This window comes from Parasteatoda tepidariorum, chromosome 5 (assembly GCF_043381705.1).
Source record: "Parasteatoda tepidariorum isolate YZ-2023 chromosome 5, CAS_Ptep_4.0, whole genome shotgun sequence".
In the NCBI taxonomy this organism is placed as follows: Eukaryota; Metazoa; Arthropoda; class Arachnida; order Araneae; family Theridiidae; genus Parasteatoda; species Parasteatoda tepidariorum.
The window spans coordinates 39,040,376-39,056,061 of record NC_092208.1 but is presented as its reverse complement, the minus strand read 5'-3'; the positions used below and the strand labels follow the sequence as shown (position 1 = coordinate 39,056,061).

General features: G+C 29.9%; 1 protein-coding gene across 6 annotated transcripts in view; it reads right to left on the bottom strand.

Annotated features, from left to right (window-relative positions):
- Window positions 1–15,686, bottom strand: part of LOC107444606 (rifampicin phosphotransferase) — a gene marked incomplete at its 5' end in the record, with an annotated part of 54,559 nt that overhangs the window by 16,820 nt on the left and 22,053 nt on the right. For 4 of the 6 annotated variants that reach the window (XM_043041071.2, XM_043041070.2, XM_071181320.1 and 1 more), the window contains 12 exon segments: window positions 82–160; window positions 2,088–2,251; window positions 3,755–3,818; window positions 3,910–4,007; window positions 5,870–5,929; window positions 7,226–7,318; window positions 7,396–7,458; window positions 8,555–8,643; window positions 10,058–10,142; window positions 12,169–12,300; window positions 12,385–12,552; window positions 13,786–13,884. In XM_043041071.2, the coding sequence (XP_042897005.2) occupies window positions 82–160; window positions 2,088–2,251; window positions 3,755–3,818; window positions 3,910–4,007; window positions 5,870–5,929; window positions 7,226–7,318; window positions 7,396–7,458; window positions 8,555–8,643; window positions 10,058–10,142; window positions 12,169–12,300; window positions 12,385–12,552; window positions 13,786–13,884 (1,194 nt within the window). 6 annotated transcript variants of the gene reach the window in all.

Here is a 15,686-nt window from a genome sequence, read left to right as displayed (position 1 = left end):
TCTTTAATAAATAGTAAAGAATTATTAGTACATTTAGCAGCATAATATTTAATTAATTATTTTACTTTGAAAATAACTTACGGGCTGCGGAAATCCACTCATAATTTCAGGAAATATGTTCTTATCAAGAACTGGATATCGTCTACGCCTATGAGTTGCCCTACAAAGCAGAAAATTTTGACATGAAACCTTTTGGAAAAAAATTTAGACGTGTTTACAGGTTCAATGAAAATCCTCAAATTTATTAAATTGTTTGTTAGGTTGGTTATTGATAAGTCATTTACTATAATTTAAACAATCAAATTATTTTTTAATCCTATAAAAATATGTGAGGTAAATATTTTTTCTCAAAAACTGTAAAACACAAAACTTAATTTGAACTGGTTCAATCATTAGTTCTAACAGTATACAAAAATTATAAATTAGTCATGCTTGGGTAATTTTCCTTATCAAATTTTATACCATATTACAGGACAGACATTCGTTCATGAAACATCACGCAAACACATATAGCAAATGCTTAAGGTATTTTAAAAAGCTTCTTTCTTAAAATATATTTGTTGAATAAAAGTTAAAATAAACTTCGAAAAATATTCGAAAATTTCTCAGTTAGAATCCCAGTCTCCCTACAATTTTAAATTATGACTAATTATTTAACTCAGAGCTTCTTGCATTATCTTTTGTGATCCTAAAATTTAAATGATTGATCAGTCAAGATGAGAAATATATATGCCAGACATATTGCCTTACAATATAAAAAATAAAATGAAAAACTGAAATGAAAAATAACATGAAAATGCACTGATGAGCCAAAACATTATGACGATCACGACATTTTTCAATGAACTCCTTTGAATGATGTGGTGGACGTGTGATTAAGTTGGAATGGTATGTAGCTGCTGCTGGAGAAGGTTTGGAATTATCTTGCATTATTGCGAGTAATAGGAAAAGTTTACTGATTTAAGCGAATTTGGTGGAGGGAGAATCGTAATAGTTCCAAGAACCTGAACGAGTATCTCCGAAACTGTGGGACTGGTATGATGTGCTATCTACTGTTGTAAGTATTTATGCAAAGTGGACAAATGACAGCGAAGCCAGCAGTAGACACCAAGATGTTGGACGTCTACGTGTCATCAAAGAAAAAGGGACGTCAAAAACTGCCCTGCTTAGTGAAACAAAGACGATAGTTCGGCTGACAACCCTATACAATGCAGGTCCAAGCGTATAAGTTTTGGAGCACACAGTTCAGCAGATACTGTTGGATATAGGATTGATCAGACTCCCACCTGTGTGTCTCTGTTGACCAACTGACCTCTGTGGTCAAGTATCACCGTCAACTACGCTTACAGTGGGCTTTACATTGACACTGAACCATGGAAAAGTGAAAGACAGTGATTTGGTCAAATAAAGCACTATTTCTCATTCATCATCTCCATGATCACGTCAGGGTACGTGGTATAGGCAAACAGTCGCTCCCACATGTATAACAGGTCAAGGTGGCGGCATAATGCTTTGGGATCGTTCTCATGATCGGCTCTGAGGTCCATAATTTCGGTAGAACAGACCCTGAAAGCTACCGACTATCAAAGCATGATGCACTCACGCGTGGCATCTGTTTTGCCAACAGGAAATGGAATCTTCCAGTAAGACAACGCCGCAATTAACAAGGCTCGAATTGTGCTGGAGTAGTTCAAAGAACTCCAATTAATGTCCTATTCACTGTCCTTGGATCTTACATATAGGTAGCTCAGAGGTCGTGTCAGAATATCTCGACTCTGCGTAAGAGTTGCAACAATCTACAACCTTACAGCGTGACGTTTGATCTCTAGTTATCTACCATCTCTAGCTATCTATCAAAAATTTGTAACATCCACGCCAAGGCGGCGACTTGCAGTTGTTTTGAAGGCCAAAGGTGGCGCAATAGGTTTTTGAATACAGTTTTTAAACCTTATTTTTGACAAGGATTCTAAATATATACATTAACAGTGCTGATTACACAACATTCTGTACAAAGTAAAATTCGTATAAAACATTTTTTTGCGTGAAATGTGGTCCTCAGCATGAGAAGTCTGTGAATGTTTTCTTACTTTGACAAAAGCTTCGGAGATCGAGTTTCAAGAAGTTCTTTAATTTCGTCTAATGTCATAAAGAAAAGTAGGTCTTCATCCGGAATTCGGCCTTCTGATACCATCAGTTTTGCTAGATGGTAATAACCTTTACGCCAAGCATTCAATGACTTTATTAATATAGACTATAGAAAAGAAAAGAAAATAATTTTATGAATACAAATGTTAATTACAGATAGTTTAAAACAATTTTTTGTGCGTAATTAAGCTTAATATATAAACAGAACAAAGTAATTTACACAATTCAAACTTTAACCTCTAAATTCCTATACATTTTTTATTTAGCTTGTTCTTTTTCTAGCTTGTTTTGTTTTAAATTAAAAAAAAAGAAACTCTTTAGAAAAACAGGGGTTCTAAACGTGAAAACTCTTCTTTTTTCCTCTGTCTAATGGTGAGCGTATAATTATATGAGATGCTAGTCTTAGTTGCTCTTATAAATTTCAAAATTATTAATTCAACCAACGTATTTTTCTCTTTTGAAGAGATGGGATTTAAGCTATTATCCCTTGCCTAAGCTAAAATTAAAATATTTCACTAAAAAACGAATTTCTAATTATCAACCATATTTACCAAAGCAATGTGAGAAAGAAAAAAAAATTTGATTTATAACTAATGTATTACCTGATTATTTTCTTCAAATCTTTTGAAATTGCAAAGGGGTAATGACAATATGATTAAAGTGTACTTTTAAGAAAAGTTGAATAGTAGCTATTATATAAAAAAATTTTTTTGATGTTTGCATTTCAGTAATAATAATATCGCTATTGCGGTCTATCTACCAGATACTTGAAATGAATTTGAATCTGTACTTGTTGGAGCAATTACAATTGACAGAACCTAAGAAAAGGTTGGATTTTCATTCACTAAAGTTTCAAGTTTTAAGTTATTACGAAAAAGTATTGACCTTGAACTAACTTTAACTAGTTTGGCGCCAAAAACACTACAATTAAAGGTTAAAACACTACAATTTCAAAACCAACGTGATGATAGAGGCCAGAATCGTCACAGTGGGAAGTAGAGCGATCATCCCCGACAAGCTGATAGCCATTGATCTGATGCTGAGTGGGGATCCGAGCCACTAGTGGGTTGAACCCCGACCTATGCAATGAGAACTAAGTGCTTTAACCACTGCGTTATCGTGACTCTTTAGAATCCTAATAAAAGAAAAAAGGCGCACTTTTTGTTATTTTAGAAAGAAAATATTTTTTTAAAAGTATTTGATTTCAGTAACAATATAGTTTATATATTGTATTAGGCAACATGCTAGTAGTTGTGTTACATAGGAAGTGAAAAAGAGATACCGAACCAATTTTCTTAACTCTAAATCGAGTAGGTTCTTAAAAGAGAACTTATCCGTACATTATACAGAAGGGAAGAAATAGAACCTGTTTTACTTTGTGGTTGAATAGCTATAGCAGTTGTATTTGCTCAATAAATTGTTCACGCATACGTTGTTTGGCTTTTTACCAAAAAGGTGTATTTTTCATTTTTTTAGTAAATATTTTAATTTTGTACGATTTTTAAAGTATTTGCATACATTTTTTTAAAATATATAATAATAAATTATAAAATATCTAATAGCTAGTAAAATTATTATTATTATTTTTTAAAAATATTTTTGTACTTACTTTAGCAGCTTCCCTACCTCGCACACCTTTCTGACTAAAATGAATTAAGATCTTTAAATAAAATCTAAAAAGAGAAAAAAAATATTACAATTTCATGCCTTTCATAAAAAAATATTTTTCATTAGTTTGACAATAATAAGTATAGGTTCACTCACTTGGATTTCAGTGAAAGGTTCAACCCTAAATTAGACAAAATGTTTTCAGTGTCTTCTTTCCTGATTTCAGGATTGTATGATACATTTCCAACTAAATTCTAAAAATAGACGCAAAGGATATTTAGAATTCTTTTATGTAATAATACAAAAGCATGAAATTTCTGGAACATTATGTTAAGGTATTGTTTAAAAAGTATTAGACAATTAACAAAAGAATCGTTGCAATACAAATGCACAAAAAAAGGAATGGCGAAAAAAATGCACAAAAAAAGAATTAGCTGCGAACATACCTGAGAGTAACTTTCTGTGTCAGAAATATTTTTGATACGTAGAGAGCTACTGCTGTACTTTTAGCAAATAGTACGGGTTTTTTAAACTTAATTTAAAGTATTATGAAATTTTCAGAAACGAAAACAAAAGCAAATGAATTCTGTTGCGTGGGACACCTCTTTACCCTTTGATGCAGATAGGACACCGGTGTTCCTTTTATATATTTCTTTTTCTGATTCTCTAATTACAAGTAATTGTATTAAAAACTACCAAAATTATAATTTGGTAGTTTTCAATTATAAAAAATAACAATCAAAATTTGTAAAGATTAAAAAAATCTGTTAAATTACCGGAATTATATTTGTACTAAAATATAAAATCCAAAAAAAAAAAAAAAATAGTTTAAAACAATTTCAGTTATATTCAAAAATGTATCAATAATTGATTTTGTAGATTAAAGAAATTTTAATGATGAATACCTGTTTTTCTTAGATCTATATAAATGCAAATTAAAAAAAAATATTGCTTGGAAGTGAGCCGTGTTTGGAAGATTTTAACTTTAACACAGAAAAAGAAATCGGTATTTCATGCTGTATTTCATATCCACAATATATTAAAATACTAAATATAATATTTTGGAAATATTTTGCCTTAAATTGATACAAACTAATGAAACATTTAGTTAATAAAAAATTCTGTAGCAAAGGGTTAGGAGGACCACGTAGGACGCTCTACCACGTGGGACGCATTTCATGACACATTCTGTTTCACCTCAATTGGTATCTTAAAATTTGAAGTTTAGAGATAAGAGAGTTCAGGTAAATCTTGAAAAAACCATGAAGTTTCCAATGCTAAAAAGAAACTTTCAAAAGACAAACAAATTTTGCAGGATCATTTACTTATTGCGAAGTCCTGTTCAATACCGCCATAATTTTCATACATTTTGATATTTTGAAATATTTTCAGCATTTGAGGCTTTATGGTTTATTCTAGGTTTATCTGAACTCATTTTTTCTCTATTTTAAATTTTAAATAACTTATGATGTTGGCGAAAAAGAATTTTCCATGAATGGTATCTAACATCGTATAACGTCATCTTAATATTGTAGTTTTAATTTTATTGACTTGAAACTTTGTAGTTTTTGTTTGACAGGTCAAGATTCAATTGCATCTTTTGAAAGAGTTTTATTTAATTTGCAGTAGAAAGCAAAGACTTAAGGTCATAAGAAATAGTTTAACCATGACCTTCGATTAAAATCGCTGCTTTTTCAGTTTTTAATCTGTTTAGCTCACAAAATATCTTACAGTTTTCATAAAATGAAATAGTCTGCTTCACAAACATATTCTTACTTCAAATTAGTTGTTACTGTAAATAAATGTATTTACGAACACGATCAGATTAATTTAGTTTTTATAAGAAAGAATTTTAAAAGCTGGCTTTTACTTTAATAGCTTTATTTTCAAACATGAATTTAGTCTTAAAAGAATTATAGTTGAACCAATCTAATAAATTTTAAAATATTTTAAATCTACAACATACCTGAAAAAGAAAGATTAGAAAGATTTAAAGGATTAGAAAAATTAACATACATGAAAAAGAAACTATTTCAGTGTGTGCAATCATATCAAGATAAATATTGCGTACACGTAAACTTATTCATTTAATTCACTTGGTGTCCAGATTACTTACTTTCAATAATTTTATCAGAGGATCGGGATCCATACCCCATGGTTTCGCTCGGAGGTCAAACTGAAATGATTCAAAATATTTATCATACAATTTGAAAGCAGTTATTTGAAGTAAATATTTTTTTCTATAATTGACAATGAAGTGAAACTAAATTGATTCGCTATCCCTTCGGAATAAGTATTTTTTTCAGAACTCTGTTTATTCTTAAAACTCCTGGAGTAATTTGGTTCGAAAACATCTTAAAGTTTAGATAAATCTAAACATCTTATGCTTAGATTTATTTGTTTACGATTCATTTAATGCAATTTTCCCACTTTCCTTTAAAAGTAAGACTACTATAATTAAAAACTTTTAATTCAAATACTTCATTTTTTAACAAAGCACTGAACTTCTAAGACGCCGGTAGTGTTGTTCATTTAATATTACCCGGTTGGCCCCTAAGAACCTAAACCACGTAGGCCAGCAACATTACCCACACCACACTGCTACAGATTCCCATTCATACCATGGGCCACATTCGGACTGCAGAGGACAACACAAAGCATCCATGCCCTGAGTCAGATTCGAATTCGCAACCATTGGCTTCGCAGGGTCGTAGGGCCGGCAATAATTTGACTTCTAAAAATAATCTTTTAAATTTTTCATTTTTAAAAATTAGAACCATTTTAGATACTTAATGTTAAAAAATTTTTTCCTGATCCCGAAACAAGATACCTTACGGTGCCTCGAATCTTGACAGTTATTTCTGCAAAAATAATAATTTGAAGTAATTTTATATTAAATACTCTTAAGCCCTTTATGCTGTTCTAAATATAATGCTTTTTTTACGCGTAGCTCATTATGCTATTTTAATAAACTAATTTAGAGATAATTATTTTATAAATAATAATTTATTCATAATTTTTTTTGTTACTTTTGTATAATTTCTAATAGAGAATCGAACTTATTCTAAAATAAATTGCCTTACATTAAGGAAAAAAAAGAAGAAAAATTAGAGATCCGAAAGGAATAGTAAGGCAATTACCAGAATCACTTCGAAGTTTCTTCAAACAATTGAACTGGTTTTGACGTTTTTTTTATTCTACCTTCCTCACAAGTATTTAGGCAGAGTTCGAGAGTGTTTTTTGTTTTGCTCTTGAATCAACTTGCGACGCCTAATTTGAGTGCATACGTTTGTTTGGGAATGTAATTTTTTAAAATACGAGTTAAAAATCAAGCATATTCAAAAATGGATGAGTTTCCAAAGTTTGTTTATGGTTACTTTTGTTTTGAAAACACCTTCCATTGCTATACTATATGATGCGTATTTGTGAAAAACTTTATAAAATGTTAAATGATTAAAAAATTGCCATATACCTCTTTTAAGCACCTGTGTTCATGCTTAGCCAAAAATTCTCGATATTTGTTTCCAGCCATGGTCTGAGAATTTTCAAGCCATTCTCTGATTTCCTGAAAAATGAAGTTTTCATTATAAATGTTTCTTATAAAAATATTTAATTTTTGAAAATCAAACAATGTCCACATACTTTAACATTCATTTTCTTAAACTCGTCTTGCGTTTTCTCTTTTCCGATATAATATGCTAGGCGCTGAAACAAAATCCAACATTTTAAATATCTTTAATGGAATCAGAGTTATTTTCAAAATATCATGTAACTTTAAAGTAGGGTTTCACAGATTTTTTTTTGTGCTTCCTTGCGAACTCAAAATTTCAATGATCTGCTCCAAAAATATTAGAGAGCTCGAGACCTAAAGGATTGATAGTCAAAGGTTGGCTTTTATCAACAATAACATATCTCCCTGCGACTCATTTCATATCGGTTATCCTTATTAAATTTCACTCATTTTTGAATGCACAATGAAAATTTAACGAGTGAATATAATGCCCGACTTTGCTAAACGAAACTCGACTGAGAGCTTATCTTGTGATTGCTAGACAGTACTTATTATTATGAAAGCTTTGTATGAGTTTAATAGATTCTGGATTGAGTGTTATAGAGCAGAGACGGAGTCGCTCAGGTATTAGTTAAGTATAACTCATCTTTCAGATAAATTAGCACATGCCTAATTTTTATCATAATATTTATTGAATGTTGATTAATAATTAAAATTCTAAAGTCTTTTTGAATTTAATGATGCATACAATATTTAAATCCAGTGTAAATTTTGAGCATTCCATCGTCTGTCAAACTAAAGAACTCCCTTTGTCAGTTGTCTAAAGCATTGTCGGTGACTATGATTACGACGTTAAACTATTTCAAATAGGCAATGCACTTTGCCTTGCTCTCAAATCCGTAGACAGCCCTATATTTTGTATCGGGCGAAATTCTATGGTTAGAGAGTATATTATTGATTCATATGCAAAAATAATTTAAAATAAGTAAATGTAACTGAATGCCTGAAATGTTATAAATGTAACTGTGAAATATTATAAATGTAAAGTAATTAAAAGTGATCCTTTAATTTCTCTAAAATAATAAGTTTTTATAAGATTGTTGTTGAAACACACATCTATATCTATCAGAAAGAATTTAGTACAGTTTAACCACCTATGCTTTGAAAATGGTAAAATGGAAGCGCAAAAAAGGAATTAATTGTTTTAAATTAATTATAAAACTTTCAACAACTACATATGATATTCAAGCTTAATTATTAGTGAAATGAAATTAAATTATATGTCCTTACTTCACTAGCTGCTGGTATATCGGCACTTATAACGTCACTTTTTGCCTGTACCAGTTTTGCAAAATCTCGATAAACATCAGCATTTAATTCTGAAATTTCAAAGTCAAACAAAAATTACCAGTTTATATTTTCCTTCGACCAACATAATTTTTTTTTAAAAACATTTTAAGACGTATCTGTCTCTATCGTATTTTAAAAATTTATAAGAAGTTTAGAGTGCTAATTTTTGTGTTTTAAATACATAAATTATTTTTCAAAAATAATTCTTTTCAACATAATTACTATTGACTCAATTTCCTTTAACTTTATGTTCTATTGAAAAAGAATGTAATTCAATGCACACAAAAATAAAAAATATGAATAAAAAATTAAGTAAATAAAAAAAATAAATAAATAAAAACAGAACACCTCAAATTACTTTTGATCCAATGATCTGATCTCCCTGTACTAAGACTTAATCTTAATGGTTCAAGAGCATTAACTTAAATCCACTAATTAATTAGTGCAGACGGTATTTTAAATTACAAAATATGACACAAAAATGTACTTCCGCTGAACCTTTCTTCACACCTTTCCTTCCATGGATTTGGATTAAAGATTAGGAGTAGCCTTAATTCGGAAAATATGGTTTCAATACTTAGATCAGAAGAGCGGTCGAAAGTTTGTCCTCCTTAATGTTAATTTTTGCGTACTTTGCCATATCTCGAGAACTTTTTAATTTAAGCGAATCGAAAAATTCGTGCACACAATAATAAAACTTGTTTATTAAAGATAATTTCAATCAAACATATTTGAGCAAACATATTGAATGAACCAGCTCATTCATTTTTCCATTCTACCTTTCCCAAATTTTATAAAACTAGGTACAAAGATATCTATAGTCCTGCAAATTAAAGTTCCGTTAAATTCCATGTTTAAAAATAAAAATTCCCAAAGCAACGGAAATCTGATAATACATTAGACATTACTATAAGATTTCAATTTGATAAAATTTTAGGATAAATTTTGGGACATGATTATTACCCTGTTAATCATGATTGTGACTAATATACTTTTAAGGACATTTAATGACCAAAATGACAAAAAAAGTTTTGAGTCCTTAAATTTATTAAAGAAATGGGAGATGAAGCAAAAGAAAAACAAAAATTCACACACGAATCGAACCCTTTTTCATGTTTTACTCAAAGAAAAAAAATTAACTTGCTGCTATATTTTTGAAAGATGTTGAATAGAGGAAAGAAAAAAATAAATATTAATTGAATGAAATAAAGGAAAAAATCACGTATCGCATCCTACTTTGAGTCTAGATAAAAAGTAAAAATTCATTAACATATTTTGCAGGGATAATTTTCAAGCTTTGGTTTGGGCAAAAACCAAGTTTTTAAAGGATTTAAGAGCTTTATGAATTTATTTATTTACAGACTACAAATGATGAATTTATTGTTTAAACATCTTTGTACTTTTAAAATCAGAGAAAAGAGAATTAAAATGAAAAATAAATACCTCCTCTGCGTTTTTTCAGAAAATATAGCATGAACATATTCCAGATCATTGATATACCGGTGTTAATTGCATGACACGCCATTGCCTATAAACAAATTTATATGGTATTTTTTTAAAGTGTCAGTATTTTAAGTTTATTATTCATTCAAAATTATTATTCATTTATTATTTTTGTGATTTTGCTTAAATGTTAAAAAAAAATTACAGTTAAATAATAACAAAACCATACTAAAGACACTTTTAAGATTTGGATGATTAATAAAATCATAAGTTCTAGAAAATGTTTAATACATTAAAAACGCGTATCAAAACACTGAAGGGTTTCTCTACTTTCAGAATTTGATACTTATTTCTCAGTAAAATTTTTTTTAATTTAACGGAGAAAAAAAAATTCAAATTTTGCCAGAATTAAAGTATTTTCTCGACAAGAAAAATCTTTTAATAAAATTCCCACTTACAAGAATTTAACTAAACTTAATTTCATGTACATTAGGACTTCTATTCAACGAACTTCCATTTTGCGAATTTCTCTATTTTGCGAATTTTTACTAGGAACCAAGAACATTTTAGAAATTTCTGAGTAAAATAACTTCCAAAAAGAGAAGTGAATTTTCTATTTAACGAAATTTTCTTTGAGATCCACTTTTCCTATTTCCCAAAATATTTTAGAACATTTCAAACATGTTAACGCATTTTATAGAGGAAATGACCTTGAATTGATTTTCGAAGCCCCCTCAACTTTTAGAGAAAGCAGTAAAATCCCTTTCCCCTTTTGCTTGCATTTCAAACGAAAAGCTCAGACAAAATTAACGAATTTTATCAGTAGCATTTAAACATAAGAATGCATGTGGTAATGTATGTTTGAAATTACTTGGCAGTTATATTTTTATACAACAAATAAAAACAGTTATAATTTTGTACATAAATTTAGCTTTTTTTAGTTGAAAATGTATGTAGAATGATAATATAACACTGCATAATGTTTTGCTCCATTCTTGCTTTCCATNCAAAATTAACGAATTTTATCAGTAGCATTTAAACATAAGAATGCATGTGGTAATGTATGTTTGAAATTACTTAGCAGTTATATTTTTATACAACAAATAAATACAGTTATAATTTTATACATAAATTTAGCTTTTTTTAATTGAAAATGTATGTAGCATGATAATATAACACTGGATAATGTTTTGCTCCTTTCTTGCTTTCCATACAGATTTCTTTTACGGCTAAGATTTATAAAATAAATAGTAGATACTAAGTTTAAAAGATAAATGTGTATCAATTTGCTATTCTAATTATGTCCAGTGTTTATGAATTTAAAACCTATTTCGTGTTGCTTAAGTATGTCAAAAGGTGTTTTTCTATTTAACGAATTTTCTATATAACGGACTTATTATCGGGATTTATCAACTTTGTTAAATAGAGGTCTGACTGTATTTAATTGTTAATTATGAATTTTATGACTGTCGCTGAACTGCCGAACCCAGTTTTGAGTTTACGACTAATAATCGGTGTGAATCGGGTGTGGAATTCGTTTCGAACCCGGGTCTCATTATTAGACGGCTGGTGCTCTACCTGCTGAGTTACCACGGCTCTTGGAATGAATCTTATAACCGTCATTGAACAGCCGGCAGAATTTTCAGTCCACAACAATCAATGTTCAACTCCGTATCCTTGTAGTTTTGAACCCAATTCAGAAGACAAGGAAACAGCAGGTTTTTCCTCATACTTTTTTAGATCATTCGACGGAAGATGTTTTGTTCCACAGGAATTTTCTTTTTGTTCGAGTTAATTAATGCTAGTTTTTAAGTTATTAAAAAAACATTTTAATGTTTAGTTGAGAAAAATGTGCATTTTCCTTTTGGTTTTAATCAAGGTTTCAAGGCATCTTAAAAAGTTTTTGCTGTATATAATGATAGCGTCAAAGCTGAAAAGACCACTCGTAATTGATGTGACTTAAAAATGGTTGCGACTTGTGTGAATATACAACATTCATAAATAATGTTCTTAAACTTTTAAAAATTTAAATAATGCTGGAAAGAAATTTTATCTTTGCAAAACAAAAATTCTATTTTTATCTGGTAAATTTTTAATTTCGTTTTACAAACCTCCGTTAAGTCCGTACATGAATGCAGCAGAACTTCCAGCATCTCTTGAGATGTGTTGCATTCTTCTAAAGGAAGACGAAAATTGTCATATTTAAGGGATGCTTTCTTGAGCATTTTGCTTCCACTTAACATCTGTTATAATGATAAATATCGTATTTAAAACATGCAACTTTAGTGATTGGGTTATGATTTATTGCTGTCATTTTTCATACTTACTTTTGTAAAGCCCAAGAGTGGCTTGTATTTTGAAACAAAATCTCTTTTCACATTTTTAAATCTGTACCTAACTGTTTCATACAATCCCTCGCATTCAACCACTCTGCCGAAAAAGGTGACATTAGACACTTTGACAAAATCACTATCTTCGGTATTGGGCTGGAAAAACTAGAATAAATGATAAACATATCCTTTATTAAGTATGAACGAAAGTAAGCAAATGTGCATAAAATTGCTGACATGCGCCTAAACCAAGATTCAAACGAACAACAACACGTCATTTAATTATAATATTTTTTTAAAATTAAGCAATTGTGAAATTTGAATCTATCTTTCTTTTTACAAATAATTTCTCTGAATAAAGCAAAATTAAACGTAGTTTATTGAATAAAAAATTTAAAGCAAAAATATTTGTTTAACTAGAATATTTATAACCATGCCATTACAAATTTAAAGTGCGTTATTCTGAAACAAAAATTTGACGCATTTAACACTAAAAAATTGTAATTTAGGTAAGATTTATTTTGTATTGAAAATTGTGTGCTCAATAATTAAACTAGGAAGCTTTTTTCATTTGCTTTTTTGTTTTCTGTGACATGAGATTTTTGAGAAGATCTTAGATATTTTCGGGTCGCTGATTTTAAATCCGCAATTGGTTCCTTTAAGCAAGCCACAGTTTTTATCCAATTAAATAATATATTCATTACCAGGATTACTTAAAATTTCCTAGAGTGAATATTAAGTATCCTCACTTCTTTGCTACGTAGGGAGCGATAGATAGAACGCTATAATACGTTTCAGTTTATGATCTCATACGCAAAGGTCATATGTTTATGGTCTGTAGTATTATTTTCAAAGGGCACACAAGTGTATATCTATGTATATAAACCTATGCGTTCTTTATAAATTTGTACATTCAGACCAGAAAATAAGCTGCACTAACTATTTGAAATCCCCACATTAGATAGATCAAGTGCTTGTATAAATGCAACAAAAAATTTATTCCCTCATGTTATCAACGCATGTGTTACTTCAAATAGCATTGGAAAACCATTTCTGATTTACTTTTAAACATTTGCCTGTCAAATGTTTACAAATTAGAATATTTCATATAACTAAAACACGAGTGATTTTATTTATTTATTTATTTTTAATTTTAGTTTCAGGAGTGGTCTCATGATCTTTCCCTAACGCTTTTTTTTAAAAGAAAGACTCAGATTAGGGTAACGTAAAATTTGAAAATCAATTATTTTGAATATGAGCTATAAGATTAATATAGCTTAAAGATTACGCTTATACGCGGCGTTCTTAATTTCCTACAAATATCAAAGTTGATATTTTATGTATGCAGGATTTGTGTTTGCTAAGCATAAAAAAGGGAAATATTCAAGAGAAACTTACATTACAGAGGTAGAACATGATTCGGCTGTGCATTGAAACCATATTTTGTGGAAAATAAGTTGTTGGAACCATAGTTATCCATTGCGCTTTAGGATCTCTCTGTAAATATTAGAACATCAATATTTTTATTTTTTAAAAAAATAGCAGTTTTATTGTAAATAAGTATAATTACAGGAAGTTAATACAGTGACAATTGAACATATATTCAATACCGGAAAGGACCGAAATATTTAAGAAAAATGCGCAAAACACTCTTTACCAACTTTATATCGTACACTGTATTAATTAAAATTTAATTGTTTTGAAACACTTAATATTATAATTAAATATTATATTTTTTAAGAGAAAAATTGGTGTGCAGTTGCCACCATTATTGGTCTTGTGGTAAACTAAATTCATTTTTAGGTACAGAATTGTAATAATCATGCAAAAAATTATAAAAAATTGTCAAAATAATAATTGCTTGCAAGAATTAGCGAAACTATATAATAAGAAATGCGTTTGTTTTTTATACGAAATGTTTCTGCAATGTACCCATACATTAATTCAAATGCCCATGAAAATATAGTTTGTCTAAAATAAGAACTCCCCCAGACATTCGTCTGGACCTGTGGTGGTGACTATGGTAACAAGGTATGACGATTTCTAGTAGGGGTGCAGGGTCACTGTTTTGGAGTGGTTTCGACTCGAGTCAGCGAGAGAAAGGGAATCTCTTTTTTCGGTCTATTGTGTTAGTTCTAGAGAGGAGCTACCCTCCTTAAAATGCACCATTCTTGTTTCCATAGCACCAGACGACTTCAGACTTTGTGGTGGGAGGAGTTCTTAGCTTAGACAAACTATATGTCATATCAGTAAAGAAACAAACGAAAAGTGAATAAAGAAATTAGGAAAACTATAACATTGAAAAAAGAAATAATAAATGTGATTTCAAGCATAGTAAAAATTTTTGTTCACTTCAACACCAAAAACGGTGGCTACTATACGCTAAAACTTTTGACAGTGTAGTAGATAATCGAAAATAAGAAAACCACTTCTTCAAACAATAAAGTAGAAATTTCGAAAAAGTAAAACTTTATTTCAGTTAAACATAAGGAAAAAACGAATGACAAAGTTTTAAAAATCTAAACTGAATCAATTAACTTCTTTTATGCAAGGTGTCCACTAAAACATACAACAACAGACTTAACTTGAGAACATCTTCAGTTATAGCTACATGTTGTCTTGGTATATTGAAGGTTATGCTATAAATACTATTATTTTAATTTATAGGAAGATTGTATGCATTGATGGTATTAAAAAAAAATATTAAAACACGCATTTGCTCGAGATTTCCTACATTTCAGCACGAGGGAATCGTCTAAAAAAGAAAAGAAAACAACTAGTTATCATTCTATACCTGTTTAAAACTACTTGCAAAGTTTACGAGAAATTTAAACAGAAGAAATCGAGGTATCCTGACATAACTTTCTTTTTCACTGATAATTTCGTCAGTTCAAGCATTTCAAGTCTTCTTTCCATAGTAGTAATGTCCTCAAGCTATCTATTCGTTGTTGTTGTTTCTTAAAAAACTTGGATAAGACGAGCTCATCAGCCTTTGAACTTTTGAATTAAGCCAAGAAGGGATTACTTTCTGTATGACAACTAGAGTGAAAGGGAAAATTAACTCAGAATCCCTCGGATAGATGGCAGCACCACTCATTCGTGAGACTACTTTAATTTAGACGTAGACCTGAAGCGGAAGGAAATTTTTTCCAGATTGCTGTACCCATAGTACTGCTCAGTTACCAATTACAAGACTTTTGACTTCACAAATTTCGTGAGCATGCACTCGGTGGGTCTTAACAGCTTTTGAGAATTGAACCCCAGCCCGAAAACTGAGCTTCTAACCACCGGTATACCAC